General features: G+C 51.6%; 2 protein-coding genes across 3 annotated transcripts in view; one reads left to right on the top strand and one right to left on the bottom strand.

The window, feature by feature from the left end:
* Positions 1 to 79: 79 nt before the first annotated feature.
* Positions 80 to 12,805, top strand: Tbc1d17 (TBC1 domain family member 17). The gene is made up of 17 exons (XM_004672214.3): positions 80 to 327; positions 744 to 842; positions 986 to 1,060; positions 4,422 to 4,545; positions 5,227 to 5,434; positions 5,955 to 6,066; positions 6,155 to 6,316; positions 7,361 to 7,489; positions 7,570 to 7,673; positions 8,258 to 8,352; positions 8,696 to 8,812; positions 8,886 to 8,986; positions 9,071 to 9,170; positions 10,993 to 11,090; positions 11,487 to 11,603; positions 12,053 to 12,139; positions 12,231 to 12,805. Exons 1-17 carry the CDS (start codon positions 307 to 309, stop codon positions 12,426 to 12,428), a joined length of 1,947 nt encoding a protein of 648 aa, XP_004672271.1. The 5' UTR covers positions 80 to 306; the 3' UTR covers positions 12,429 to 12,805.
* A 348-nt stretch (positions 12,806 to 13,153) lies between these two features.
* Positions 13,154 to 27,561, bottom strand: part of Il4i1 (interleukin 4 induced 1) — a 29,632-nt gene continuing 15,224 nt past the window's right edge. Inside the window, exons 2-9 of one of the 2 annotated variants that reach the window (XM_045133476.1) lie at positions 27,335 to 27,425; positions 21,935 to 22,070; positions 17,989 to 18,188; positions 17,377 to 17,489; positions 15,975 to 16,176; positions 15,039 to 15,107; positions 14,718 to 14,854; positions 13,154 to 14,090 (exon numbers count right to left, since the gene is read on the bottom strand). In XM_045133476.1, coding sequence (XP_044989411.1) covers positions 13,160 to 14,090; positions 14,718 to 14,854; positions 15,039 to 15,107; positions 15,975 to 16,176; positions 17,377 to 17,489; positions 17,989 to 18,188; positions 21,935 to 21,971 — 1,689 coding nt within the window. In that variant the 5' untranslated portion in view covers positions 21,972 to 22,070; positions 27,335 to 27,425 and the 3' untranslated portion in view covers positions 13,154 to 13,159. Of the gene's footprint in view, positions 14,091 to 14,717; positions 14,855 to 15,038; positions 15,108 to 15,974; positions 16,177 to 17,376; positions 17,490 to 17,988; positions 18,189 to 18,274; positions 18,363 to 21,934; positions 22,071 to 27,334; positions 27,426 to 27,561 lie in introns of those variants that run through there. The other variant, XM_012952152.2, reaches the window with a different exon arrangement.

Here is a 27,561-nt window from a genome sequence, read left to right as displayed (position 1 = left end):
GGGGGCGTTCCCGGGGATCACGAGCTAGTGGGTGCAGCTCAGGGGCCCTCCTACTTGTTTACTTCGCGGTGCAAAGTGGCACGCTGCGCCTGCGCCCTCTAAGCTATCCATCTCTGCCTCACGGTTGACGCCATGTGACTTTGAACTCTTATAGTTTACCCCATTCTGAAGGATGGTTTCGTCCACTCGCTCTTTAACTGGGTACGGTCGCTACCATTATCTGGTATTGAGTGGGAATGTCCTTTCCGGAAGTAACACCACATTGACCCGGAAAAGGAGGCGGGCAGTGGGGCTTCGGCTGCGGCTATGGAAGGATCCGACTACAGGGTAAGTACTCGGGACCAATTCCCTCGCTTCTGTCTATACGAAGCGCTTCCTCATGATGGTGGGCTTCCTTTTCCCGCTGTGCAGGGGCACTCGCAGTCCTGGCAGCGCCTTACCAAGCCCTGTTCCCCATAAACGCACTGTCACCCTGCCCGCCACCATCCCAAAGGGGACTTTATCTCGGCCCCGCCCCCGTGGAATGCACACCCACTCCCGAACGGCGTGCCAGGCTGATCTTCCGGGGCTCACCCCGCCAGCCCCTCGGTCAGGGTCTCAGGACACCTCACCTGGGAACTGTTTGCCCCCTTTGGTTCCCACCATGGCTCCGCCCCTTAGACTAGCTTCTACTGGGTGTTGCCCTTATTGGCTGCCACTCTTGCCACGCCCCCTGGCCCCATTGGCTTCCACTTTTCCCCTAGGTGGTGTTTGAGAAGGGAGGCGTGTACCTGCACACCAGCGCCCGGAAGCACCAGGACCCAGACTCCCTCATTGCGGGTGTCATTCGTGTCGTGGAGAAGGTGAGCCCCAGCGGGATGAAGACAACATCTTTCAGAACTACTAATGGCTAGGGTGGAATTGGAATGAGGGCTGTGAAGCGGAAACTGCAGAAGGGAAGCGGGGAGGATTGATCGCACCTACTGATTTCTCCCTCTTCCTTCAGGACAGTGACGTCCTCCTGCACTGGGCTCCCGTAGAGGAAGCTGGTGACCCCACTCAGATCCTCTTCTCCAAGAAGGTAAGCTCCCCACACTTCCCCTCCCTCAGTCATGTGTCCTGGTGGGCAGTGGAAGGAGAAGCCCTTCCACATAAAAGTGTGAGGCTGCAGTCTGAGTCCAGGGCATCTGTCAGGTTTTTTCATCAGCCAGCAGAGGTCTGCGCATAAATAAAGTCTCTCTCCCTCTCTCTGAAAAAAAAAAAAAAAAAAAAAAAAGTGTGAGGCTGGCTGGAAGCCTGGTAGGGCCTCTCTTTCCATTTGTCTCCATGTGTCTCCTGTTCTCTGTCAAATGAGCAGAAGCCCGCTTACTCTACTCCCTGGGGGAGTTCTGCATCCTAAGCAGATAGGTGCCATTTTCCTGAAGGGAGTGGCCTGTTTTGATGTATTTTCAGTCTCCTACAGAGGACTTGTCTCCCTGAGGCTGCCACCTCTATTCCCTCTCCCTGGGTTCTTACACATTTTGTTCCCTCTTGTCCTTCATAGATTATCACCAGCAGCTTTTCTTGTATGCACAACGTACCCACAGTAAGAACTGGTAACTCACTTATGATGAAAATTTACTTTATATTTATTTTATTTATTTATTTTGGTTTTTCGAGAGATAGGGTCTCACTCTTGCTCAGGCTGACCTGGAATTCACTATGTAGTCTCAGGGTGGCCTCGAACTCTCGGCGATCCTCCTACCTCTGCCTCCCGAGTGCTGGGATTAAAGACGTGCGCCACCACACCCGGCAAAATTTACTTTATAATACAATTTAAAAATCTAAAAGTGTCAGCTGGGCGAAATGGCACATGCCTTTAAGCCCAGCACTCAGGAGGCAGAAGTAGGAAGATTGCCATGAGTTCGAGGCCACCCTGAGACTACAGTGAATTCCAGGTCAGTGGGGGCTTCAGCAAACTCCTACCTTGAAAAACCAAAGAAATAAATAATAATGAATTTAAATTTTTTTAAACTTATTTGCCTGTGGGTGTTTATGGCATGCCACGATCTCTTCTTGCTGCAAGTGAATACCAGAAATGTATGCCACTTTTTGGATCTGGCTTTTATATGAGTGGCTGGGGAATCAAACCCAGGCTGGCAGGCTTTGCAAATGAACAGTGAGCCATTTACCTAGCCCATGAATATTTAAGTTTTTTGAGGGGTTGAGGAGATGGCTCAGTGGTTAAAGGTGCTTGCTTGCAAAACCTGCTGGCCCAGGTTCAACTTTTCCCGCCATGAACATAAAGCTGGATGCAAAAAGTGGTTGCAGCCAAGTGTAGTGCACACCTTTAATCCCAGCACTCAGGAGGAAGAGGTAGAAGGATTATGGTGAGTTTGAGGCCATCCTGAGACTACAGAGTGAATTCCAGGTCAGCCTGGGTTATAGTGAGACCCTTCCTCAAAACAAACAAAAAGATGGTTGTGAGTATCTGGTGCCAATTTACAGTGGCAGAAGACCCTGGGCACCCTCCCCCACCCCCAACACAAGAATGTAGATTTTTTTTTTTGAGATAGGGTCTCACTGTAACCCACGCTAACCTGGAATTCACTATGTAGTCTCAGGGTGGCCTCAAACTCATGGTGATTGTAGCAGACAGATTCAGGTTCGCTGAGATGAACTTCCAGACCAGGCGCAGTTATGGAGGAAGGGATATTTATTGAAGCTTACAGATCCAGGGGAAGTTCCATAATGGCAGAAGAAGCTGGCCTGCCTTCACATGCCCAAGCAGAGAGAGAGAAGAAGCACAAGCCTAAAAGGTCAAAAGCCACAACACACTTCAGGAACTCCAGCTAGGCACACTTTGCATATCTTTAGATTGAAATCAGAAACCCTCCACCACACCTTAAGATCACCCAGTGACATTGCCTCCAGCCAGGTAGCCAGCAGATGCAAACTACAAACAATAAAGAACTGAATATATTGGGGGCCATCTATTCAAACCACCACAGTGATCTTCCTACTTCTGCTCCCTGAGTGCTGGGATTAAAGGTGTGTACCACCATGCCGGGCAGATAAAATTGTTCTTAAGTTTGTTTTGCAACAGATTCTTGCTTAAAAAAATATTATTTATTTTATTTTTTAAGAGAGACTGAATGGGCATGCCAGGGTCTTTAGCCACTGCAAACAAACTCCAGATACATGTGCCACCATGTGTATCTGGCTTATGTGGGTAATGAGAAACCTAACCTGGGTCATAACGTTTTGAAGGCAAGCACCTTAACCACTAAGCCATCTCTCTAGCCCATGGCGTTGTGTTTTTTTTGTTTTCTTTTTACTTTTTAAAATTTTTATTTATTTATTTGACAGAGAAAGAGGCAGAGAGAGAGAATGGGCACACCAGGGAGGGCTTCCAGCCACTGCAAATGAACTCCAGATGCATGTTCCCCCTTGTGCATCTGACTAACATGGGTCCTGGGGAACTGAACCTGGGTCTTTTGGCTTTGCAGGCAAATGCCTTAACAGCTAAGCCATCCCTGTAGCCCAGCTTTGCGGTTTTTAAGGTCTCTCGATGTTATAACTGGTATCAGCAATTCATTCCTGGGTTAGGCTGAACCATCCCACAGAAGTGGAAGACAGTTGGGTTGTTCCCACTTTTGGCTATTATGAGTGATATTGCTTGTAAGAAATTAGGTGTGTTTTTGTGCTGATAACTCAGAGCTGGGGATTGAACCCAGGGACTTGTGCATACTGTTAACAAGTGTTCTACCACTGAGCCATGCCTCCATCCTCACTGTGAACTCTAGGCAGAAGCTCTTCCACTCACCACATCCCTAGCTGCTCCTTGGGCTAACATTTGTCTTCTGAGTGTCTACCTTGCTATTTTTTCTAGAAGCTGTGACATTTTGTGTGTCTACCAGCAGTGTGTGCAGGTTCTCATTCCTCTGCATCGTTGCTGGTGTTCCTGACTTCTGTCTCTGTGACTCAATTATGGTTCCCGGGAAATGTTTTGTCTATTTCACTGTATACTCACAGATTATTTTATTTTATTTGGTTTTTCTAGGCAGAGTCTCTCTCTAGCTCAGGCTGACCTGGAATTCACTATGTAGTCTCAGGGTGGCCTTGAACTCATGGCGATCCTCCTACCTCTGCCTCCTGAGTGCTGGTGCTATAAGCATGTGCCATCACACCCAGATACTCACAGCTTATTTTAAGCCCTGTGACTTCAGCCAGTCTCTCAGCAGTGCCACCTGGCAGGTAGTGCTTGTCTTCTTGTGCTCTGAGAAACTTGAATTCCAGGCATGGCTCATCCGTGACTTCCCTAGTGTACCCTGAGCAAGTGTGGTGCCTTTTTTGTGCCTGTTTTCCTCTCTGTTCCACAGTACTGCCTTCTTATGGAGCCTTGGAGCTCCAAGCTGCAAACTGTGAGTCCACAGCCCCTCATTCTTTCTCCTTCTTCCAAGGACTCCAGTGGGGTTGAATCTACCACCTCAGAAGAGGAACCCACCTTTGACCCAGGCTATGAACCTGACTGGGCTGTCATCAGCACGGTGCGGCCATGGCCCCATCACTCAGAGCCCAGGAGAGGTAAGTGGAATGGTGCCTGTGATGGAGTTAGGTAGGGGTACATTTTACTGTCAGTGGTCAGTGCTGCCCACTAGCAAGATAGCTGCCAGATACTACCTTTTTGGGCTAGGAGATTGGAGTGACCACCTCTGGGTACCTCTATAAACTCTGTCCTGAAGGTTTCCAAGCTGGTGGGCAGGAAGCAGCTATATACAGGGCTGTTTGTACCATGCTGAAGTCAGAAGTATGGAAACCAAGAGAAAGAAAGGGTCAGAGTTCTGAGAAGGACATCATTCAGGAAGGAATGACACATACAGACCAGAACTTCCCCTCTGAAAGATATTTAGCAGTTTCCTGTACCAGCATAGAGGAGGCTGCCAGGGGCATTGGGAGTGTCCAAACCTTTTTGTCATGGCTCAAATAGAGTTTGGAACAAAGAGGGAGTAGGAGATGAGATAGGGTGGGGGTCAGAACAGACCTGTAGGACCTTGAATATCAGATTGAGGAATACTGGCTTTAAACTAAAGGCCATGGAGAACCTAGGCAGAAGCATGCTCAGGTCTACAGGCTTTCTGTACATTTTATGTAGTCCAGAATTCACAGAGACTGGGGCAAGGTTACATTTAGGTAGAGCCTCAGGAGACCAAGCTATTGAGAGGACCTAGCCTCCCAATCTGTGCCAAACACAGTACTGTCCCACAGGTGCAGAGCCTGGCTCCCCCCGGGGCCCCTGGGCCTTCTCTGTAAGCCTAGGGGAGCTCAAGTCTATCCGCCGGTCCAAACCAGGCCTCAGCTGGGCCTACTTGGTCCTGGTGACACAGGCTGGAGGTTCCTTGCCTGCTCTGCACTTCCACCGTGGTGGCACCAGAGCCCTTCTCCGTGTCCTCAGCCGCTACCTGCTGTTAGCCAGGTGAGTCATTTCCCTGCACTAGAACTTCTTGAAGACCCTATCCCTCTACAGCTAGAGCTTAGAGAGATGACTGAAGCACAGGTCCCTTTGAGTTAAGAAAACTAAAAAGACATTAGCATGATGCGTGTAGTTCTAGTACTCAGGAGGCTGTGGCACATGAATTGGGAGTTCAAGGTAGCCTGGGCTACAAGAGACTCTCAAAAGTAGGGAAGAAAGGAGGAGGGAGGGACTGGCACATCCAAGCAGGAATTCAAAGTAGTAGTGGTTACCAGATGCATAGAAAGTATCACCCCTCTCATCCCAACAAGGCCTTTCATTGTCTCCTCCCTGAGGCAGTCATCTTAGCTTGGAAGCAAGCCCTGGGTCATATGTCAACCCAGAGGCCCAACTCTGCTCTTAGACCTCTCCCTGTGGTAAGTCTGGAGAATGGGATACTACACCTGGAGCAAGTTTAGGCAGGAGGGACATAAAGATACAAGGTCTGTCCACCTGTGGTCACCTGTGCATCCCCTCCTTGCAGCTCTCCGCAGGACTCCCGACTTTACCTTGTCTTTCCACATGACTCCTCTGCCCTGTCCAACTCCTTTCACCACCTGCAGCTCTTTGATCAGGACAGTTCCAACGTGGTGTCAGTGAGTGTCCTCTGCACTGGCCAGCTGGGTAGGGCTGAGGTATGGGGGTTGTATCCAGACAGCTGTGACAACTGTCACCCTTTCCCAGCGCTTCCTTCAGGACCCCTACTCCACCACCTTCAGCAGCTTCTCCAGAGTGACCAACTTCTTCCGGGGAGCCCTGCAGCCACACACTGAAGGTGCCTCCTCCCCTGACCTCCCCCAACCACCTGATGATGAGCCTGAGCCTGGCTTCGAGGTCATCTCTTGTGTGAGTGTCAAATCACTCTCTTGGGGCTTGTGTCATGGGGCATATGACATCAGCCTCTGTTTCCTCCCTGATACATGGAGAAGGTAGTAGTACCTCCCTGCTGGGGCTGCATACAAAGTGACTTCACAGAAAGCTTGATCACTGGGCCAGACACTGAGCACACCTGGTGGCAGGGTTGTGTTTTGTTTCATGGTAGGGTCTTGCTGTAGCCGATGCTGACATGGAATTCATCTTGTAGTCCCTGGCTGGTCTTGAACTTACAGCAGCCTTCCTACCTCAGCCTCTTGAGTGCTGGGATTGAAGGTGTGCACCATCCAGGGCCTTGTGTATGCTATGCTATGCTTTACCCCTGAGCCACGCCCCAGCCCCTCCCTGTGGAGTCTAGGCAGGAGCTCTACCTCTAATCCACACCCCCAGCACCTGACTAGGTTCTAGGCAGGAGCGCTACCTCTGAGCCATGCCCCCAGCCCTCACTGGATTCTAGACAGGAGCCCCACCTCTGAGCCGCCCCCAGCCCCTCACTGTGGATTCTAGGCAGGAGCCCCACCTCTGAGCCATGACTCCAGCCCCTCACTGTGGATTCTAGGCAGGAGCTGTACTGCTGAGTTACATTCTCAACCCTCATTACTTTTTTTGGGGTTTTTCAAAGTAGGGTCTTGCACTAGCTCAGGCTGACCAGAAATTCACTATGTCATCTCAGGGTGGCCTTGAACTCATGGCAATCCTCCTATCTGCATCCTGAGTGCTGGGATTAAAGGTGTGCACTCCCACGCCCAGCCCTCATTACTTTTTGAGACAGGGTCTCTCAGTTGCTTAGTTGCCTTGAAGTTTTGACCTTCCTGCCTTAGCCCCCTGAGTGGCTGGGAGTATAGGCCTGGCTGTGGTGGCTGTTATTGGGGCCATTTTGCTATAGGCCAGAGAAGGGGATGCTTTCTGCCTCTACTTGCTTAGTGGTCCTCAGGCCAAAAAGGGCCCAGCACTCAAATGGAGGTTGGGTGAGACAAACTTCCTATCTTGTCTGTCACCTACCCTGTATCTCCACAGGTGGAACTGGGGCCACGGCCAGCTGTGGAGCGGGGTCCTCCAGTTACAGAGGAGGAGTGGGCCCGTCACATGGGTCCTGAGGGCCGCCTGCAGCAAGTCCCAGAGTTGAAGAACCGGATTTTCTCAGGGGTGAGTGCTGGTGGGTGGAAGATAGGACACTGGTGAATGGCTAAATTGAGGTCCCTCACTCATCTGTTCGCTGTGCCCAGGGTCTGAGCCCTGGTCTGCGGAGGGAGGCCTGGAAGTTCCTCCTGGGTTACCTCAGCTGGGAGGATTCTGCAGAGGAGCACAAAGCCCACATACGCAAGAAAACGTGAGTCTTGCCCCCTGTGTTCTTTGGACATCTCTGCCTTATGCAACTCTGGCCTTGATGTCACCCCATTGCTTAAGTTGGATCAGTGGGTCCCCTTGGGCCATCATAGCAACAGTGTTCTTGGGGACAGACAGCATGAGCAGTGTTTAGGTTACTTTTATGGCTCTAGGCTGGAAACCCTTTTGTTCAGGGAGATGGCAGTTAATCCAGACCCATCTGGCCCTTTCCATTCTGACATCATGCCATCATGCTATTGGAGTAATTGTAGCTTTGCATTGCACTTGGGGCCCATCTTGGCTCATTCCTGGTGTCATGCACCTGCCATATCTGGCCCCTTGTAAGGCTCTGCAGGTGTCTCAGTGCCTGTCTTTTCCAGCAGGGAGGACATATTTACCAAAAGCTCCCCAGGTGGTCTAATCTGATATATGAGTAAGGGTGAAAGAAAAGGGTGGTGACAAGAAGGAACAGGTGGCTCACCTACATCTGTGTGATCAAGGCAGGGGTGACCAGGGTGCAAGTAGGGCTTCCTAGGCTTTATGCCATCTCTGGTGAGGGCTATAGTGGCTGTTCTCCCTTCACCCTAGGGATGAGTATTTCCGCATGAAGCTGCAGTGGAAATCCGTGAGTCCTGAGCAGGAGCGGAGGAACTCACTTCTGCATGGATACCGCAGCCTCATTGGTGGGCATGAGGGGAAGATAGGAGGGAAAATAGTTGGGACAACTATCTAGGGAGGACATGTGGGGGAGATAGGGTGCTGAGTGGGAAGAGGCCTTGGGGTCAAGCAGCAGCCCTCCAACTTTTCAATGGAAGTTGTAGCAGGTGGCTGAGCTTCCCTGAACCTTGGTTTCCTCACTTACAGACATGGCCTCAACAGCATCAGTGTTATTAGGGTGCAGCCCCACTCCCTTCCCAGCACAAGCCCAAAGCTAGGGGCTGCCTACAAGCAGAAGAGTTAGGCTGATGCGGGGGCCAGTGAGGACATCCATACTATTCTCATGTTGGCATTGTTTGGTCACTGCAGAGAGAGACGTGAGCCGCACGGACAGGACCAACAAATTCTATGAGGGCCCGGAGAACCCAGGGCTGGGCCTGCTGAATGACATCCTCCTCACCTACTGCATGTACCACTTTGACCTGGGTGCGCGCCGTGTTGGGGGTGGGCTGGGCACCCTGTGCCTAGAACACCAGCACTTACCCCATTGTCTCCTTAGGCTATGTCCAGGGCATGAGTGACCTCCTGTCCCCAATCCTCTTCGTTGTTCAGAATGAAGTGGATGCCTTCTGGTGTTTTTGTGGTTTCATGGAGCTTGTGGTGAGTTGGGGTGGGGGTACAGGGCAGGGTGTGTTCCAGGCACTGAATCATGTATGCTCCTAACACCCTGCCACCTCACCCCAGCATGGGAACTTTGAAGAGAGCCAGGAGACCATGAAGCGGCAGCTTGGCCAGCTCTTGCTGCTGCTGAGGGTGCTGGACCAGCCACTCTGTGACTTCCTGGGTATGTCTTGGTGGAGGCAGGAAGGGCGTGGGCCAGAAGGGATTCTCTGTGGGCAATCACAGAGGACATCCAGGACATTTGATCCTGATTTGAAGGAGAAAAACATCCTGTGTAACCTGGCACCGAAAGCCTATGTGGAGGGAGTATCTTCATAGTAGGTACTAGCTTCATTCTGTCCCCCTTCTGTCCTTTATGTCCACCTTCACCTGCCCAGTACTTTCTAGGAATGACCTGTCACTTTGGTCAGGTGAGACTTGTTCTCTGTCTCTCAGTGGGGATCTTTGTCATTACCTGTTCAGTTATAAAGTGCTGGAGAAATGGGGAGGTGGCTCAGTAGTTAAAGGCCCTTTTTTAAGAAGCCTGCCAAACTAAGTTCAATTTCCCAGGTCCCATGTAAAGCTGGATCAAAGTGGTGTGCTCATGTGCGCACATACACACACGCACATGATTTTTCTTTTGAAGTAGGGTCTCTCTCTAGCCCAGGCTAATCTGGACCTCACTCTGTAGTCCCAGACTGGCCTCAAACACAGTGATCCTTCTCTCTCTGCCTCCTGAGTGCTGAATTAAAAGTGTGTGCCACCACATCTGGCATGCATGTGTGTGTGTGTGTTCTGTGTGTATTTTTATTTATTTATTTATCTTGGTTTTTTGAGGTAGGGTCTCACTCTAGCTCAGGCTGACCTGGAATTCAGTATGTAGTCTCAGGGTGGCCTTGAACTCAAGGTGCTCCTTCTACCTCTGCCTCCCAAGCACTAGGATTAAAGGCGTGTGCTACCATGCTGGCTAAATATAATTTTTTAAAAATATTTTTATTTACTTGAGAGAGGGAAAGGGAGAGAGAGAGAGAGAGAGAATGGGTGTGCCAGGGCTTCCAGCCACTGCAAATGAACTCCAGATGCATGCACCACCTTGTGCACCTGGCTTACATGGGTCCTTGAGAATCGAAACTAGGTCCTTTGGCTTTGCAGGCCAATGCCTTAACTACTAAGCCATCCCTTCAGCCCCTAAATACAATTTTTTATGGACATTACCTTAAGGAAGCTTTAGGAACATGCTGAGCTATGAGGTGGCATATCCCTGGCCTTACCTCACTGAAAAGGAAGTAAAAGGCCTTAGAAAAGCAATACTGGGCTGGAAAGATAGCGATCAAGACACAAAGTGGTGCACACCTCTGGAGCTCCTTTGCAGGGGCTGGAGGCCCTGGCAGACCTATTTTCTCTTCTGGGTGTGGTGGAACATGCCTTTAATCCCAGCACTCAGGAGACTGAGGTAGGAGGAACGCTGTGAGTTTTGAGGCCAGAGTGAGTGCCAGATCAGCCTGGGCTGAGCAAGACCCTACCTCAAAAAGAAGAAAAAAGCAATGTTACTTCCCAGGGCACAGGCACACAACTGCCTGTGTCAAGTCTGAAGTGCAGCTCTGGAGGACCTCTAGGACTGATTGGCCCACTTGTTGGTTGTTCTGATTATGCATGGTCCAGTGTTGCTTAAGTTACACTTCTAGGAGTCTACGGCCACACGTGCTTTTGCAGCTTGTTATCACTGCCTTGCAGTTTATTCACAGCTGCTGACATCTTGGCTGGCCACAGTAGATTGAGGTGCCAAGGTGCTTACCATTCCCAGCACAAGGCTAAGGTCTTTGGTGTAGTGGTCTTTCTCCCTAACTCTGCTAGTCTGAGGGGAAGTCCCAGTGGTGGCATCAGGACAGGTCCCAGGTTCAGCTATGCATGCCACTTGTCTGCACTGGGGTTTCTGGCACTTGGTTCTACTGTAGTGACCCAGACTGGGACACAGGTAGGCTAAATCTAGCCTACCATCCTTGCAGACTCCCAGGACTCCGGTTCACTCTGCTTCTGCTTCCGGTGGCTACTCATCTGGTTCAAGAGAGAGTTCCCCTTCCCTGATATCCTGCGGCTGTGGGAGGTGGGTCAGCATGCTTGGGTGGAAAGACTGTTGGAGGTGCTGGGAGGTTGAAGGGAGCTGGGATGACCAGAGTGGTGCCTTTCTTTCTTTCTTTTTTCGAGGTAGGGTTTCACTCTTGTCCAGGCTGACCTGGAATTCACTATGAAGTCTCAGGGTGGCCTCAAACTCATGACAGTCCTCCTGCCTCTGCCTCCCAAATGCTGGGATTAGAGGCATGTGCCACCATGCTTAAGGTTTTTTGAGGTAGGGTCTCATTCTAGCCCAGGCTGACCTGGAATTCACTAGTCCCAGGGTAGCCTCAAGCTCATGGTGATTCTCTTACCTCTGCTTCCCAAGCGCTGGGATTAAAGGTGTGTGCCACCATGCCCAGCTAGAGATTCATTTTGACATTCCTAGGTGCTATGGACTGGGCTTCCTGGCCCAAATTTACACCTGCTGGTGGCCTGTGCCATCCTGGACATGGAGCGGGACACCCTCATGCTGTCAGGCTTTGGCTCCAATGAGATCCTTAAGGTGAGGTGAGGCAGGCCCCCCGCCCCCATGTGCAGTCTGTGTACCTGCAGTGTTTGGTGCTAGCATTGAGGACTATAGAACACATAGGTGAACTGTGAGCCCCAGGTGGATGGGGTTGGTGGGTAGGACCATCGTTTTCCCTCATCCCTTATAGCAGGCTGCTAGCTCTGCACCCCTAGAGCAGCCCAGTGGGGTCATACTCCTTCTCCACTGCAGGAATCTGGGTTCCTTCCCCCTCCAGCATCTGGGTCTGAGAACAGGGAGCACTCTGCATTTTTGCAGGCCAGGAAGGCTGACCAACCTCCCAGGCGGACCATGAGCTCCCTGGGGGGAGGGAGTCAGCCACGCCCTATTCCCTTCTTCCATCTCCTGCACAAGGCAGGTTGCGGAGAGACTCGCTTGTCATGTGGGTGTGAGGAGGGCACATCCTGACCCACCCTCTCCCACAGCACATCAATGAGTTGACCATGAAGCTGAGTGTGGAAGATGTACTGACGCGGGCCGAGGCCCTGTACCGCCAGCTAACTGCCTGCCCGGTGAGCCCGAGTGTCCCACTCCTATTCTGTCCTCCTATCCCAGCAGCTTCTGCTGACTCCCATTGACTCTTGTCTGGCCTCCTGCCCGCAGGAGCTGCCACACAATGTGCAGGAGGTCTTGGGGCTGGCGCCACCTACAGAGCTCAACAGCCCCTCACCCCCAGCCTCCCCTCTGCCGCTGTCACCCACCCGGGCCCCGCCAGCTCCACTGCTGCATGCAGACACAGCCCCACAGCCTGACAGTAGTCTGGAGATCCTGCCCGAGGAAGAGGATGGTGCTGACTCCTAGGCCCGTGGTCGGTGGCCACACAGTGGTCTGTCCCCATGAGCTGGCTTCCTTAAACTGACAAGTTCCAGCAGGGGTCTTACCAGGAAGGTGGGGCTGGAGGCCCCCACTGGGTCTGGCCTTGTCTGGACAGATGCTGGTTTGTCTTCAGAGCCCAAACACAACCAGGTGACCCTGACCCTGCCAATGAAGTAGTAGAGGAGGGCCCTTGAGGTTGAATGGGGGAAGACTGCCCAGCCTGCTTGGGTTGCAGCTTTGGGGGGAGGGTGCCTCACCAGTAGCTAGTGCAGATTTCAAATCAAAGGCCTGCCCAGCCTGGCTTCTAGAATCTCGCCTACCAGCAGCAACCTTATGTGAGACAATAAACATCTGTTGTTTAATCTGTTGGCACACACGTGGTGTTTTGGAGGCAGGACTTTGCCCTGTAGCCCCTGCTGGTCTGGAACTCACATCCTGAAGCTCTGCCTGAGGCTGTAGGGTTTTGTTTCTCAAATCAGACCTACCTGTACCTCAGCCTCCAGAGCCTGGGTGGCCTCTGTGATTACTACTTAGCTGGGCAGTGTCTGTCCTGGTGTGGCACCCCTCTTTTTCCCCAGTGCACGAAGAAGTCAAGGTCAGGCATGGGTACCGGAACCAACTTTGTAACTGTAGACCTGGGAGCCTGTGCCCTGGCTCGCTGGGGAAGCAGCTGAGGCATGGAGGGGCTAGGCCATTGCAGTTTTTCCAAAAATACTTTAATGTGGTCTCTTCTTTTGGGCAGTGTGTTGGGGAGAGAGCTGGTTTAGGGCTTGGGTCTCCCCTCCTCCCATGCACGGTGAGTGAGCAGCCTGTGTGCGCACGTGCCCCTGCCCTTCCACGCTGGCCGCCTCCTGCGTGTGCCCCTCTTTGGAGCTGACCTCCTTGTGCTCGTGCAACTCAGGGTTGTTGATCCTCAAAGCCGCCCGCAGCGCCGACTTGACGGCAGTCTCCACCCAGCCGTGTGGATAGGCCGTGTGCTCACCAGCGAAGTAGATGCGTCCATGGGGAAGAGACCAGTCGTCTTGGTCCGCTTGCCCGAGTAAAGGTGGCTGCACCACAAAGCCACCTTGACTGTGGGGGTCCTCTGCCCAACGCTTGACCATGCCGGTGCCGTCCCACAGCTGGTACACGAGCGGCCCATGGAGGGCAGCCACGTCCTGGAGCGCCAGGCGCAGCGCCTCATCCATGCTCAGGCCTGCGAACGGGGCCACAGCGTCAGACCACGTGTACGAGGCCAGGAGCAGGGCGCCCTCGCCCGGCGGCGGGTAGAATATCATGCGCGACGGGCGGTCGGTGTTCGAGTGGCCGCCCTGGATGTGCTCGTCTTGCCAGAACGGCCGGCGAAAGCTCAGGAAAATCTTGGTAGCTGCCACGTAGTGCAGCCTGCGCAGCGCCTGCTGTCGCCTGTGCGGCAGCGGCGGCACAAAGGCGATGCGCTGCAGCGCGGGGCCGCTGGCCGTCACCAGCACCACGTCGGCCGTCAGCGTCTTCAGGCCCCGCGGCTGGCGCGGGGTGGCAATGTGAACGCGGACTTCGTGCACACTCTGAGTCATTGCCACCACTGGTGCGTTCAGAACCAAGGGCCCCGATAGCGAGCTCAGCAGCGCGCGCGGCAGCAGGTCCCAGCCGCCCACGATGCGGCTGTACCTGTGGGCGGGTGAGGCGTGATGCAGGTCCCGGCCCTCGTGGAGTCCCGGGAGAGCCGCTTCCTCTCTGGCCACACCCTGCCCCCCCCCCCCCCCAACCTAGGAAGCCAGTCCAAACTTGAGGTCCCAACTCTGGGATGCCAACCTTTTTTTCTTCGAGGTAGGGTCTCACTCTAGGCCAGGCTGACCTGGAACTAAGTCTGTAGCTCCAGGCTGGCCTCAAACTCCTGGTGATCCTACTAACTCTGCCTCTCAAGTGCTGGGATTAATGGCGTGTGCCACCACGCCCAGCTTCCACTCTTTTGTCATGGTGACACATGCGACCTACAATTGTGTTGGGCTGGATTTGCAGCTACCTTGGGAGCTTGCAGGCCAGGGACAGGTTGGGCACCCTTTGAATCCTGTCCTCACCTGCAGGTCTTACTCTTCCGTGTAACCTTCAGTAATGGCCCTCTGCCACCACCCACTCACCGACTCCACCCCTCTCTGGGACCCAGACAGGTGAAAGGGAGCCCTACACCTCCCTGGCCACACCTTCTTCCAGGAGCCTTCACCAGGTTATGCAGCATCCAGATACCCCCACCCATAATATTTGAGCTCTCTGCCCACCTTAGTCTCTGCTGCTCACCTGAGCCGGTCACTGAGGCAGCTGTGTGCGCGCAAATCCTCAGCGAAGCTGAGATAGAAGAAGCCGTCCTTGGACATCACATCTCCCAGAAGCTGCACGGCTGATGGGGACAGGTTGCCTTCCCCAAGGAGGTATTCCTGTGGGGCGGGCGAGCCCAGGTCAAAGCTGGCCCCGCTGGGCCTCCGAAGCTGTGTCTTGGACCTCAGTGATCTCTTGTGACAGGAAAGGGAAGCTAAGGTCCAGCAAGGGGATGTCCAGCCCTGGGCCAAGTGGGGAGGATAGCCGTCCTGGGGCCCGGGATCCTCCGTGGTTCTCACTCACCAGGAGTGAGTGCCTACTGAACTTCTTCATGGCTTTCTTGCAGCCCAAGGCCTTGACATCTTGGTGGGCCTGTAATGAAAGAGGGCCTCAGCTGAGGTCTGCACGCCCCACCCTGCCCCAACAGCCCGTTATCTCCCTTTCAGTCCCTGGTCTTGGCCCACGCTGCGTTTCCCCCAAGTTTCCCTTGACTTCTCCACATCTCCTGCCTCTGGTCCACCTAGCTATGGGGGCATCTCCCGGTTTGTGTGCAGGCCTAGGAGCACAAGGAAGGCGAGGAGGGGGTTTCCATCATGCTCTGTCCTTGTGGAACTCAAAAATTATGTGTGTATCTTTGCAGGCTGTGGGCATGGACAAAAGCTAAGGGTCCCCTCCTCCAGCCGACGCACATAGGGTGCCTGGAGGGAGTGCCCAAGCCCTAAGCCTGGCATCCCAGAGTCAGTCACCCTTTCTGGGGATGGCTGTGGTTCTGCAGAAGTCTTAAGGGCCGTGCCACTCTCCCCTCCTCCCCCTGCACACAGGCTCTCCCACCTGCCCAGCACAACCCTCCATCCAGAAACCACTCTGTCCATGGGTGGGATTTCTTCCCTCTCCCAGCCCTCCTGAGTGCTCTGGGAGGAAGGTCTCTGGGCAAGGGGATGAATAAGCAGAGAGCAGAATGTGACTGGATTATCAGGCACATTTGGGGTTGGGTAGGAAAGGGTATTCAGGGCCGGGACCTGAGCCTGAAGGTCTGGGACTTTGTTCAGGAGGCAGGGAGACAGAAGGCTGTGCTGTGCAAAAGATGTGGGTCCCAGGGAGAGCAAGGTGGGAGCAGGCGGTGAGGGGAGAGGAGGTGACTCCTGAGGGTCTGCCTGCAACAGGGCTGAGGGAGATGGGGACCCAGGAGTAGATATGGAACTGGAGGGTGCTGTGGGTGGCCAGGGAGAGCAGTGGTACCTTGCTGAGAGCCATCTGATAGATGTCCTCTGGCGAGTGGCCCCTCTCCTGAGAGCTCAGGTTGTAGCCTAACTTCTCCGGCATCTTTTCCACCACGTATTTCCGCAGCTTCATGTTGCTTACCTCAGTCCATGTATTCTCATCATACTGTGTAAACTGTGTTAGGTTGAGGCCTAGGCTTTTGCAGAGCTTGTGCAGGATCCTGGGGGCAATGCAGGAGCTGCATGAGCCAGGCTGGCAGGACTCATGGCAGGGGACAGAGGAGGTGGGAAAGATGAGGACAGCACTGGGAGTGGAAAGGATTGCTCAGGAGTTAAAGGTTTTGCTTGCAAAGCCTGATGGCCTGGGTTTGATTCCCCAGTGCACACATAAAGCAGATGCACCAAGTGGCCTGTTTTTTTTTGTTTGTTTTTGTTTTTCGAGGTAGGGTCTCAGTCTAGTCCAGGCTGACCTGGAGTTCACTAATTATGGAGCTTCAGGTGGCCTCAAACTCAGGATGATCCTCCTACCTCTGCCTCCCAGTGCTGGGATTAAAGGCATGCACCACCACACCTGGCTTAATTTTTCTTTCTTTCTTTCTTTTTTTTGTTCATTTTTTATTTATTTGAGAGCGACAGACAGAGAGAAAGGCAGAGAGAGAGAGAGAGAGAGAATGGGCGTGCCAGGGCCTCCAGCTACTGCAAGTGAACTCTAGATGCGTGCGCCCCCTTGTGCATCTGGCTAATGTGGGTCCTGGGGAATCGAGCCTCGAACTGGTGTCCTTAGGCTTCATAGGCAAGCACTTAACCGCTAAGCCATTTCTCCAGCCCTAATTTTTCTTCTTCTTCTTATTTTATTTTTTAAAGCAAAACCAAGTGAAAATTCCAGGCTCATCTGGGAATGGAGACAGACCTCAGGCAGGCTGTAGGTTAGGGACTGGATCAGGGAGGTGAGTGAGTACCTGAATGGGGTTCTGAGGGCCTCTCCTCTCTAGAAAGCAGAGCTGGCAGCACAGGGTGTGGCTAGAAGAGTTGCACTGAGTCTAGCTGTGTCAGGGAGACTACAGACTAAGGTGGAGGTGGGGTCTACACTCCACTTGTGACCAGGGTCTGGGCTTGGGGGTGAGACACTGGAGCAGGGGGTAGGGGTGCAGCTTGAGGCCCTGGATTCCATCTCCAGCACCACAGACAAAGATACTGGAGCCCAGTGTCAGATCTTGACCAAGGCTGGGCCTGGATCCTAGTTGAAGTTGGGTTCTGGCTGAACCTGAGGTGGGAATGGGGCTGGTACTGTCTGAGACTTGTTGAAGGACAGAACTGGATAAGGGATAGGGTTGGGATTGCTGAGCCTGGATGGAGATGGAAAAGGGCTCCAGCTGAACCTGGGTACAAAGGTGGGCTGGGCTAGCCAGGTTAGTCCTCACCTGTGGGAGCTGGGCATTCGCATGGCCCCCAGCTCCCCTGACCAGCCTGTCTTCTGGTCTCGGAAAGTGAAGATTCGGCCCCCGATCCTGTTATCTGCCTCCAGGATGGTGACCTGAGGAATGGGGGACAATCAGGGCCTCACAGCTCTCACGCTAGTGCCTCTGCCTGCCTTACTCCCACAGAAGAGCACACTTTAACTAGGACCCTTCCTTATGGGGCGGGCTGCTGGGAGAACAGAAAGTGAAGTATACAGATTGCAGCGGGAAGGCTGAGGGCTGGATTGTGGGGGGGACTTCCCTGTTTAGGGAAGAAGTGGGATGATTTCCCAGTATTCGTAGAAGACCTGGTCTCATTGTTGAATTTTGATGAAGGGGACAGTGGGCTAGGCTTCAGGGCACACTTCCTCTTGGGAATTTGACCCTCGACAACACAGATCTCCATCCTGGCTCCACCTAGTCATTTCATTTAGAGGGACTGGGACTTCCCTCTCAGTAGAGACAGGTGGAGCAGGGGGCTCCATGACAGGCAGCTTGCTTTCTACCTCCCTCCACCCAGTACTGCCCACCATCAGCAGGAGGGATTCCAGGTAGACTCCAAGCAGCACTTCTCACCTTGTGTCCAGCATCGCTGAGCACCTTGGCGGCCACCAACCCAGACACACCAGCACCAACTACTATCACCTTGTAGGGCTTCACAGTCCGATTGAGGCCCAAGGTGACCACTCTGAGAAGCTGCTCGTAGTCAGGGTCCCGTGTACACTTCTCCAAGGGGTCCAGGGAGGCAGCCAGGCTGAGGATGACGAGACTCAAAGCTGCACAGAGACAACAGTGTCAGTCCATGGGTAGTAGGTGGTTAGAGAGTCACCCACTGTCCTGAGCCCCCAACCTGCTTACTTACCCAGGCAGATCATGACCTGGGGGACAGCTGGTATCTGGGGTGGAGAAGTGGGGGCTACTGTGAAAAGGCCAGTGTCTCCCCAACCTCTTTCCAAGTAGACAGTGCCCACCTTCCTCTGGGCATGTGTTCCCCCAGTTGGAACCTTCAGAACCCCTGTGACCTTCTCTATTTCCAATCCCACCCACTTTCCCTCTTTCTTCACAGTCCTGGTCTCTGGGTGTCCCTGGCCCCACACTGGCTCTTCTCGGACTGGGCAGCAGAGCCTGATGCAGGCTCTCCCCTTAAAGTGGCTGGCCCCGCCTCCCTCCACCCTGAGGAAGTGAAAGTTCTCTCCTGGAGTCAGGTCAGATGCTGTGGTGATGGGGAGTGTCTGGAGGAAGTAACTTTATTTTCTTCTTCCTGCCCTAAATAGTTTTGGGACATTTGGGGGGCAAGAAATAAGTGCTGAGGGTGGGGGACTGCCCAACCATGGTGGCTGGAGGCCTGACTGTTTCTAGACTCTTGGGACAGGGGGATGAGGGTCCTCCCTGTGCTAGGCCTCCTTTCTCCAGTCACTCTGTGGCTCCCCTCCTCCCTGCCACTCCAGGCCAGGCCTCAGTCTCTTGTTCTGTGAGATGGGTGCAACACTGGCTCATGGGTGAACAGCATGGGGCCTGGGCAGGGACTTGGCTCTTGGCCTCCATGGTCTGCTGCTGTCAAAAGACAATATTGCAGGAGTGGAGCCAGGTCAGGACCTGCATGCAAGCGGCAGTTAGCCAAGCCTAGAACGTGCTGTGGGGACACCAGGGGGCGGGGGGAGAAGTAGCTGAATAGCCATTTGCTTCTATTTCCTGTCCCTGTCTTGAGAACCACTGGGCAGCCACACCATGGGGTAGCGCCTCAGAAAAATGGTCCTCTGCCTCTGACCATCAGGCTGTGGGCAGTGAGGACAAAATGACACTCCTGAAGCCTATAGGAGTGAAATAGTGGGTGTACAGGGACTTTCCTTGGGGTTCGGAAGACAGCAGCAGGGGATGGGGAGGAAAGCCAGGGTGAGGCATCACTGGGAGGGGTCAGGTGGGGGAATTCCATGGCCCATGGAGGGGGAGGTGGTTGGTGCCTGTGTGCTTGCATTTGGCTGAACACCTACGCCTTGGGCAGGCACACAGCAGTCAGAGGAGCAAGGCCATGCTGAGCCCTGGAGAACCAAGAGGATTCGACCACCCAACTGTGCTCAGGGCTTGAATCTCTGTAACTCTCTTCAGCTGACAGATCACTGTGACTCAGAGGGAACAGACTTAGCTAAAGTCCCACAAAAGAAGCCATAGCACTAAGGGGCTTCACAGGGTCCTATCTGGCTGGCTCCTTCAGCAAGCCATGGGACAAGGTGGAGGCCACAAAACTGAGGGTCTGGGCTGGAGAAATGGCTTAGTGGTTAAGGCGCTTGCCTGTGGATACTAAGGACCCAGTTTGATTCCCCAGGACCCAAGTAAGCCAGATGCACAAGGTCGTACATGTGTCTGGAGTTCATTTGTAGTGGCTGAAGGCCAAATAAGAGAAAAGTTAATTTTTTTTTAAAATGAGAGTACTAGTGGAGGCAGGAGCGAGCCTTTGGGTTCCCAGCTGTCATAGGCTTGGGGGACTGTAGGGAGGAGAGGGAGCTGCACAGGCTCAGACAGGGGTGCCAGAGCCAGTGGCTTCCCTCATGTCCTCCAGGAACAGCTCTGCCATGTTGAGCACTGCTCACATTTACAGAGGGGGAAACTGAGGCCTGGGTAAGGCATCTGCTGGCAGTAACACCTGTAGCCTGATGCCTGCCAGGGCTCTGCTTTGAGGAAGCAGCTCAAGGCCAGGCCAGGCAACAGGGTCTCTACCCTAGCACTGTGGCAGCAAACCTGTCCTAGGCTGGCAGTTGCACTTCTGGCAGCTGTCCTTGACTAGCCAAAGTACCCACCTCCCAACCAACTATCAGTAGACCACATGTGTGTTCAGGGGACAGGGACTCAGTGCTAGTGGACCAAAGCCAGGCTGGTGTCACTGCCTCATGGCAGAGTTCCCTGTGGGAGTGTTTGGGGGGCCAGAAGGATATGAAGCCTTTGGGGAAAGGCTTTGTTTTCTAATTTCATGTTATCTTCACCTTTTTTTTTTTTTTTTTTTGAGGTAGGGTCTCACTTTAGCTCAGGTTGACCTGGAATTCACAATGTAGTCTCAGGGTGACCTTGAACTCACAGTGATCCTTCTACCTCTGCCTCCTGAGTGCTGGGATTAAAGGCGTGTGCCACCATGCCCAGCTACCTTCACTTTTTCCCTTTCTCTCTCTCTGGGTATATATGTCTGTTCATATGCATACATGTGTGTTTAAGCCAGAGATCAATGTTGGATGTCTTCCTCTATCATTCTCCACCTTATTCTTTGAGACAGGGTCTCTCAGGGAACCTAGAGCTCACTCATCCTGCTAGACTAGCCAGCCAGCAAACCCCTGTCTCCAATTCCCCAGGGCTGAATTACAGGCACATGTCACCATGCCTGGTATTTGACCTGAGAACTGGGGATCTGAACTTGGGTCCTCATTTTTTCACAGCAAGCACTTTATCACTGAGCGATTTCCTTAGTTCTATCTTCATTTTTGTTAGTAAAGAAAAATCCCAGAGCCAGATATGGTGGTTCACACCTGTAATCCCAGCATGCAAGAGGCTAAGGCAGGAGCATTGGGAGCTCCTCAGTTCTATCTTTGGCACCACAAAATTAAAGGAAAAAGAAAATCTGGCTGCAAATATGGCTCAGCAGCTAACGACACTTGCTTGCAAAGCCCAAAGGCCTGGGTTTGGTTCCCTGGTACCCACTTAAAGCCAGATGCAAAGTAGTGCATGTGTCTGGAATTCACTTGCACTGGCAGAAAGGCCCTGTTGTTCCTGTTCTCTTTCTTTCCCAAATTAGTAACAAAATCATTTTTTTTTAAAAAAACTGGGTGATGCAGTTCTTGAGTGTGAATGTTGTAGATGACAGCATTATGTGGCACTATCAGAGGGATGAACATACCTGTTGGGGCCCACAGTTAGGAAAGGCAGAGATGGGGTCACAATAGGACAGGACAGACCACATGTGTGTATGTTTGGGGGAGGGGAGAGGGAATCAGGAAGGCAGGAAGAAGAGCAGTGTAGGCAAGGCTCAGTGTCCTACAGTGAAGGGACAGAGAAGGACATTAGTCAGGAAAGTACTGTGTGTGGGTGTGGGCAGATGGTTGTGAGGCATGGTCACAGAAGCACCTGCTTGCTTCAGTCAGTTTACAGAAATTCTGCTTCATGAGGGAGTTTCTAGTAAACCATGTTCAACCTTCTAGCAGAAATTATTTTTTGGGAAGCCCTACCCATTGTGGCTTACTGCCAGCCACAGTAATGATTCTCGTGGGGCTTCTTGGGCATGCCCACAGCAGCCAGACCTGGTTCAGGCCTCTGGAGGCTGCCCAGGGAAGGGGCAAAGCTGATAGGGCCACACCATTGTGTGTTGCTTGCTGAATATTTGAGGATATAATGGTCAGCCTAGAAGTCTAAGGCTGCCTAGTGACCCAGGCCTGGGTAGGGGCAGAATGGACTCCCCTGACCTTTAGCCTGACCCCAGCCAGGGGTCCCTTTCCCAGAAACCAGTCCCTCCTCCCACAAACCCCGGGTGGAGAACACTCACTGCATGTCAGACTCTGGGGGGCTCTCTCAGCGCCCATGGCCTTTCTGGTCAGCCTGGGACAGAAGTCATTGTCAGGTGCACGTAGAACTGGAGTGGCTTTGTCCTGCTGCCCTTGTTAGGCCAGAGACACCAGGTCCTGATGTGGGGTGACAGGGGTTGGAGGCTGTGGAGGGCAGGGCCTCCCTTCTCAAAATTATGGGAACTTTCTGGACTGGAGAGATGGCTTGGCAGTTAAAGCACTTGCCTGTGAAGCCTAAGGACCCAGATTTGATTCCCCAGAATCAATGTAAACCGGTGGCACATATGTCTGGAGTTCATTTGCAGTGGCTAGAGGCCCTGGAGCACCCATCCTCCCTCCTTTCCACTCTATCAAATAAGTAAAAATAACATATTTAAAAAGCCAGGGGCTGGAGAGATGGCTTAGCAGTTAAGCGCTTGCCTGTGAAGCCTAAGGACCCCGGTTCGAGGCTCGGTTCCCCAGGTCCCACGTTAGCCAGATGCACAAGGGGGCACACGCGTCTGGAGTTCATTTGCAGAGGCTGGAAGCCCTGGCGCGCCCATTCTCTCTCTCTCCCTGTATCTGTCTTTCTCTCTGTGTCTGTCGCTCTCAAATAAATAAATAAAAAACTTAAAAAAAAATTATAAAAAGCCAGGGGTGAGAGTCAGGCATAGTGGCATGTGCCTTTAATCCCAGCACTCAGGAGGCAGAGGTAGAAGGATCACTGAGTTCGAGGCCACCTTGCGACTACATAGTAAAGGGAAAAAAAAAAATGCTGGGCATGGTGGCGCACACCTTTAATCCCAGCACTGGGGGAGGGGGGGGCAGAGGTAGGTGGATGCTGTGAATTAAGAGGCCAGTCTGGGATTACAGAGTGAATTCCAGGTCAGGCTGGGCCAAAGTGAGACCCTGCCTCAAAAAATACCAAAATAAATAAAACTAGGGTCTGGGGAGATGGTTGGCAACGTCTGTTAGCCTGGGTTCAGTTCCCCAGCCACTTATATTATGCTGGATAGGAGTTTGTTTGGATCAGTGAGGCCCTGATGTGCCCTCTTCCCACCATCAATCAATAAATAAAACTACTGGGCTTGGGATGTGGCTCAGTTGGTAGGATGCTCGCCTAGCATGCAAAAGCCTGGTTTGTTTCTTAACATTGCAAAATACTGGCACTTCTCAGCAATGGGGAGGTGGAGGCAAGATTAGGAGAAGTTGAAGGCCACCAAGTTATTCTTAGTTACACAGGTAGTTTGAGACTAGTTTACTTTAATCCCTTCATATTTATTATATTTATTAGAGAAAGAAGAGGTAGAAAGCGAGGGAGGGAGAGGGAGAGGGAGAGGGGGAGAGAGAGAGAGAGAGAGAGAGATTGGGCATGCCAGGACCTCCAGTGGCTACAAACGAACTCTAGATGCATGTACCACCTTGTGCATCTGGCTTACTTGGGTCCTAGAGAATTGAACCTGGGTCCTTTAGCTTTACAGGCAAGTACCTTAACTGCTAAGCCCTTTCTCCAGCTCTGCCCTTCATATTATTAAATCAAAATTGAGCCAGGCACGGTAGACTCCCACCTTGGTATTCACCCAGGAGGCCAAGGTGGGAGAATCACCACCAGTTCAAAGCTAGCCGGGTTTACATACTGAGTTCAAGACAGCCTGGGCTACTGAAACCCAATCTGAAAACACACACACACACACACACAATCAAGGTCACATCTTTTGAATTAACTTATGATTTTTCCATCTCTGTGAATGGACTCAAATCAGACCCCACATCACAAAGTAACAGATTCAGGAGTTTATTAAAACTTGTAACTTATTAGATTTCCAGCTGCCTAGCTGGAGGTGTCCCTGTGGGTGGATCCTAGGGTCCAGCCCTGAGGTGTGTCTGGGGGAGGGGAGCTCTAATTTTTAGTCTAAGGAATGCAGAGTGCTTGAGTTCTGCCTGGGGTTTCTGGAGTATGCTAGTTTATGGTGCTGCTGGTGGTATTTTCTCTCTGCATGGCCCTTTGAAAGGAGGCCAGCCTCTTTTGCCATTATGGAACTTCCCTTGATCTGTAAGCTTCAGATAAATTTCTTTCCTTCCATAACTGTGTCTGGTTTGGAAGTTCATCCCAGAAATGTAAAGCTGACTATGAAAGAATTAGTACCGGAGTGAGAGGCTGCTGTGTAATGAATCTACCTATGTGGATTCTGATCTTTTGGAACTTTAGTTTTGGAGGAATTGGCATTGACTTGGTACTTGCAACTGAAGATGACTTCCAGGGTGGTAAGCTAAATTTTATGGGCTATTCTGGTGAGAGTTTGAAAATGCTAAGGAGCAGAGAGAATTTTATTTGGAGGCTTTGCTAATGAACTTTTTTTTTTTTTTTTTTTTTTTTTTTGAGGTAGGGTTTCACTCTAGCCCAGGCTAACTTGGATTTCACTATGTAGTTTCAGTGTGGCCTTGAACTCAGTGATTCTCCTACCTCTGCCTCCCGAGGGCTGGGATTAAAGGCATGAACCACCATACCCAGCTTGTTAATGAACTTTCTAAGGGGGGAAGGAAAGACTGCAGAGAACTTTGTTGGAACTGGGCTACTGGCTGCATTCTGCTGCTCATGCCCAGAGTTTGATCAAGGTTAAATTTGTAATGGACTGATGTGCTTGGCTAAAGATATGAAACTGAGAATTTTAAGATTTAAAGTTGGAAAAATTCAAGTTTAAAACTTACTGGCACAAAGACTAGTTTTAGATTACTGAAGCTGCTATTGTCAAATACATTACCACTTAAAAGGATGATGGGGGCTGGAGAGATTGCTTAGCAGTTTTGCAAAGCCAAAGGATCCCAGTTCGGCCCTCCAGGACCCATGTTAGCCAGATGCACAAGGTGGCACATGCATCTGGAGTTTGTTTCCAGTGGCTGCAGGTCCTGACACACCCACTCTCTCTCTCTCTCTCTAATAAATAAATTATATATATGTATATGTGTGTGTGTATTTTTTTTTTAAAGGAAGATGGCTCAACTACTTTACATTGAAATAATGGAAAGGATGCCTGAGGAAAGACTGAATAGTAGAAATGCAAACTCTTTAGTAAGGAGTTGACTGAAAGAAACTTGCTATTCAAGGTCCCGATTTATCTCATCCCTGAAGTAAGAATATGGCTGTGTCCTGCACACCTGGCGTTGATTTTGGAACCATGAAAAATGCATGCAGTGGGTCATGAAGTGCATATACGGTTCCAGGAGCTGCTGCTAAGATGCAGCATACAGGCAGGGTGTGATGACTGATAGGATAGTGGAGCCATTGGAAGATGGACTGTGGTTTGCATGGAGACCCAAAGATGTTTTGGATATACCAGGACTGTGCAAAGGCTACCACGGAGCACTGCTGGCTTGGGATGGGTTTCCCCTGACTAGTCAGCCCAGCTGGAGGGGTGAAACTGTAAAAATCCAGACTGGTCATAGATATTGGACTTGCACTGCAGATGTCTGATGTTTGCTTGATGGTTGTTGAGTTTGCATTGTTATGGTCGCTCCTTGTTATGCCTTATAGCCGCTGGAAACGTTTACCCTATGCATTTATATGTTGAAAGTATGTAACTTGTTTTGATTTTACAAGATTCACAACTAAGGGACAATCTTAAATCTCAGATAAGACTTGGGATTTTGGAGCTATCTTAAATTGGTAAAGACTACAGGGATCTTTGCTGCATATGGTGGTGCACACTTTTAATCCCAGCATTTGGGAGGTAGAGGTAGGAAGGAGGATAGCTGTGAGTTTTGAGGCCAGCCTGATACATCATAGTAAATTCCAGGTCAGCTTGGGCCAGAGCAAAACCCTACCTTGAAAAATTAAAAAAAAAAAAAAAAAAAAAAAAGACGACTTGAAGTTCGACTCGACAAAATGTGGTAGTTTGAATGGATGACCCCCAATAGATTCAGTTTTATTAAATGGATTTCTAGCTGCCTGGCTGGAGGTGTCACTGTGGATGAATCCTAGGATCCAGACCTAAGGTATATTTGGGGGCAGATCTGGCATTCCAGGAGCCTAAAGATATGCAGAATCTCTGAGTTCTGCCTGGGTCACTTCTGCCATTATGGAACTTACCCTGGATCTGTAAGCTTCAAGAAAAACCTTGTTCCTCCCATAAACTGTGCTTGGTTTGCAAGTTCGTCTCAGCAATGTGAAGCTGACTATGTAACAGGGGCTCATTGACCCAAGAGCACTGAGGACATGGGGAAGCTCATCTGCATCTGGCCACAGGAGGGTAAATTAGATGGTATCTGGAGGTGAGGCAGGGTAAGTCACTACATGGGAAGTACCCAGTGTCTGGCTAGGCACATGGGGCTGTAGGACAGCTCAGTCACTGCACTCTGGCTTCAGACTGGCTGATGTCCAGGGACTTTACACTTCTTGGGAGGTTTGCAGAGCTGCTACCCTCAGACTTGGAGGGCAGGCTTTCCATATATCCAAACTTGGGTTTATTTGGGACAGTGGTGTGCTAGGGCCAATTTACTTAATCTTCAGGGCTCTTTTGGCTTGGTAAGCCATTTTTTTTTTCTTTTTTCTGTTTAGTGACAGGGTCCCATGTAACTCAGGCTGGCTGAGGTTAGCCTGTGAACTTCTACGTGCTTCCACCTCCCATGTGCTATGAGCACACCACTACACCTGTAAACCAGTCTTTTTTTCTGCAAGGTAGGGTCTCACTGTAGCCCAGGCTGACCTGGAATTCACTATGTAGTCTCAGGGTGGCCTAGAACTCAGGGATCCTCCTTCCTTTGCCTCTTAAATGCTGAGATTAGTTTGTGCCACCATGCCCAGCTTCAGTCTTTTTTTAAAAAAATATTTGAGAGAGAAAGAGGTAGAGAGCAAGTGAGTGAGAGACAATGGGGATGGCAGGTCCTCCAGCCACTGAGAACTCCAGACGCATGTGCCACCTTGTGCATCTGCCTTACAAGGATCCTGAGAAATCTGAGGTCCTTTGGCCTTGAAGGCAAATGCCTCAAACTCTAAGCCATCTCTCCAGCCCATCTTTTTTTTTCCTTTTGCATGTATGTGTATGTTCATGTGTAGGGGTGAACAGCCATGTGGAAGTCAACAGTTGATGCTGAGTGTCTTCCTCCATTGCTTTCCACTTTATTGGAAAGGGTCTCTGAACCTAGAGCACACCTGATTCATATTTGCTTGTGCTGGGATTATGAGCATGTTGCAATGGATTCTGGTGGTCAAACTCAGGTCTTCATGCTTGGGAGGGAAGCACTTAATCAACTGAACAATCTCCTCAGCCAAACATTTCACCACTTCCTAATATTTTCATATATCACACCACTGTCCCTTTTTGGAGACAGGGTCTCACAGTAGACCAGGGTGGGGAATCAAAGTCATGGACTTGGCTTTATCTCTTGACTTGAAATGCAGTCACCTTTGTTGGCTTCATGTTGTGATGGAGAGGAACTTAACCAGAGGCCCAACTGCCTGGACTGGCAAAGCGCGTCTGTCTGCCTGTGCTTTTCCTGGAAAGGGAAACAAACTGCAGTTGTAATGGAACCACCATCTCAGAGTGGCACTTGGCACAGTAAACCCACTACCATATTTGGGGACCCCTCCCTGACTCCTCCAGGGAGTCTTGGAGTGTTCCTCCCATGGACC

This window comes from Jaculus jaculus, chromosome 14, assembly GCF_020740685.1.
Source record: "Jaculus jaculus isolate mJacJac1 chromosome 14, mJacJac1.mat.Y.cur, whole genome shotgun sequence".
NCBI classification, from domain to species: Eukaryota; Metazoa; Chordata; class Mammalia; order Rodentia; family Dipodidae; genus Jaculus; species Jaculus jaculus.
This window is presented reverse-complemented; position numbering and strand designations above follow the sequence as displayed.

Bases quoted from the DNA above. Each gene is read 5' to 3' on its own strand.
- Tbc1d17 (XM_004672214.3), top strand. From the start codon at position 307: ATGGAAGGATCCGACTACAGG. The intron at 5,435-5,954 runs GTGAGTCATTTC...CCCTCCTTGCAG, and splicing joins CGCTACCTGCTGTTAGCCAG to CTCTCCGCAGGACTCCCGAC. The intron at 11,604-12,052 runs GTGAGGTGAGGC...CCTCTCCCACAG, and splicing joins GCTCCAATGAGATCCTTAAG to CACATCAATGAGTTGACCAT.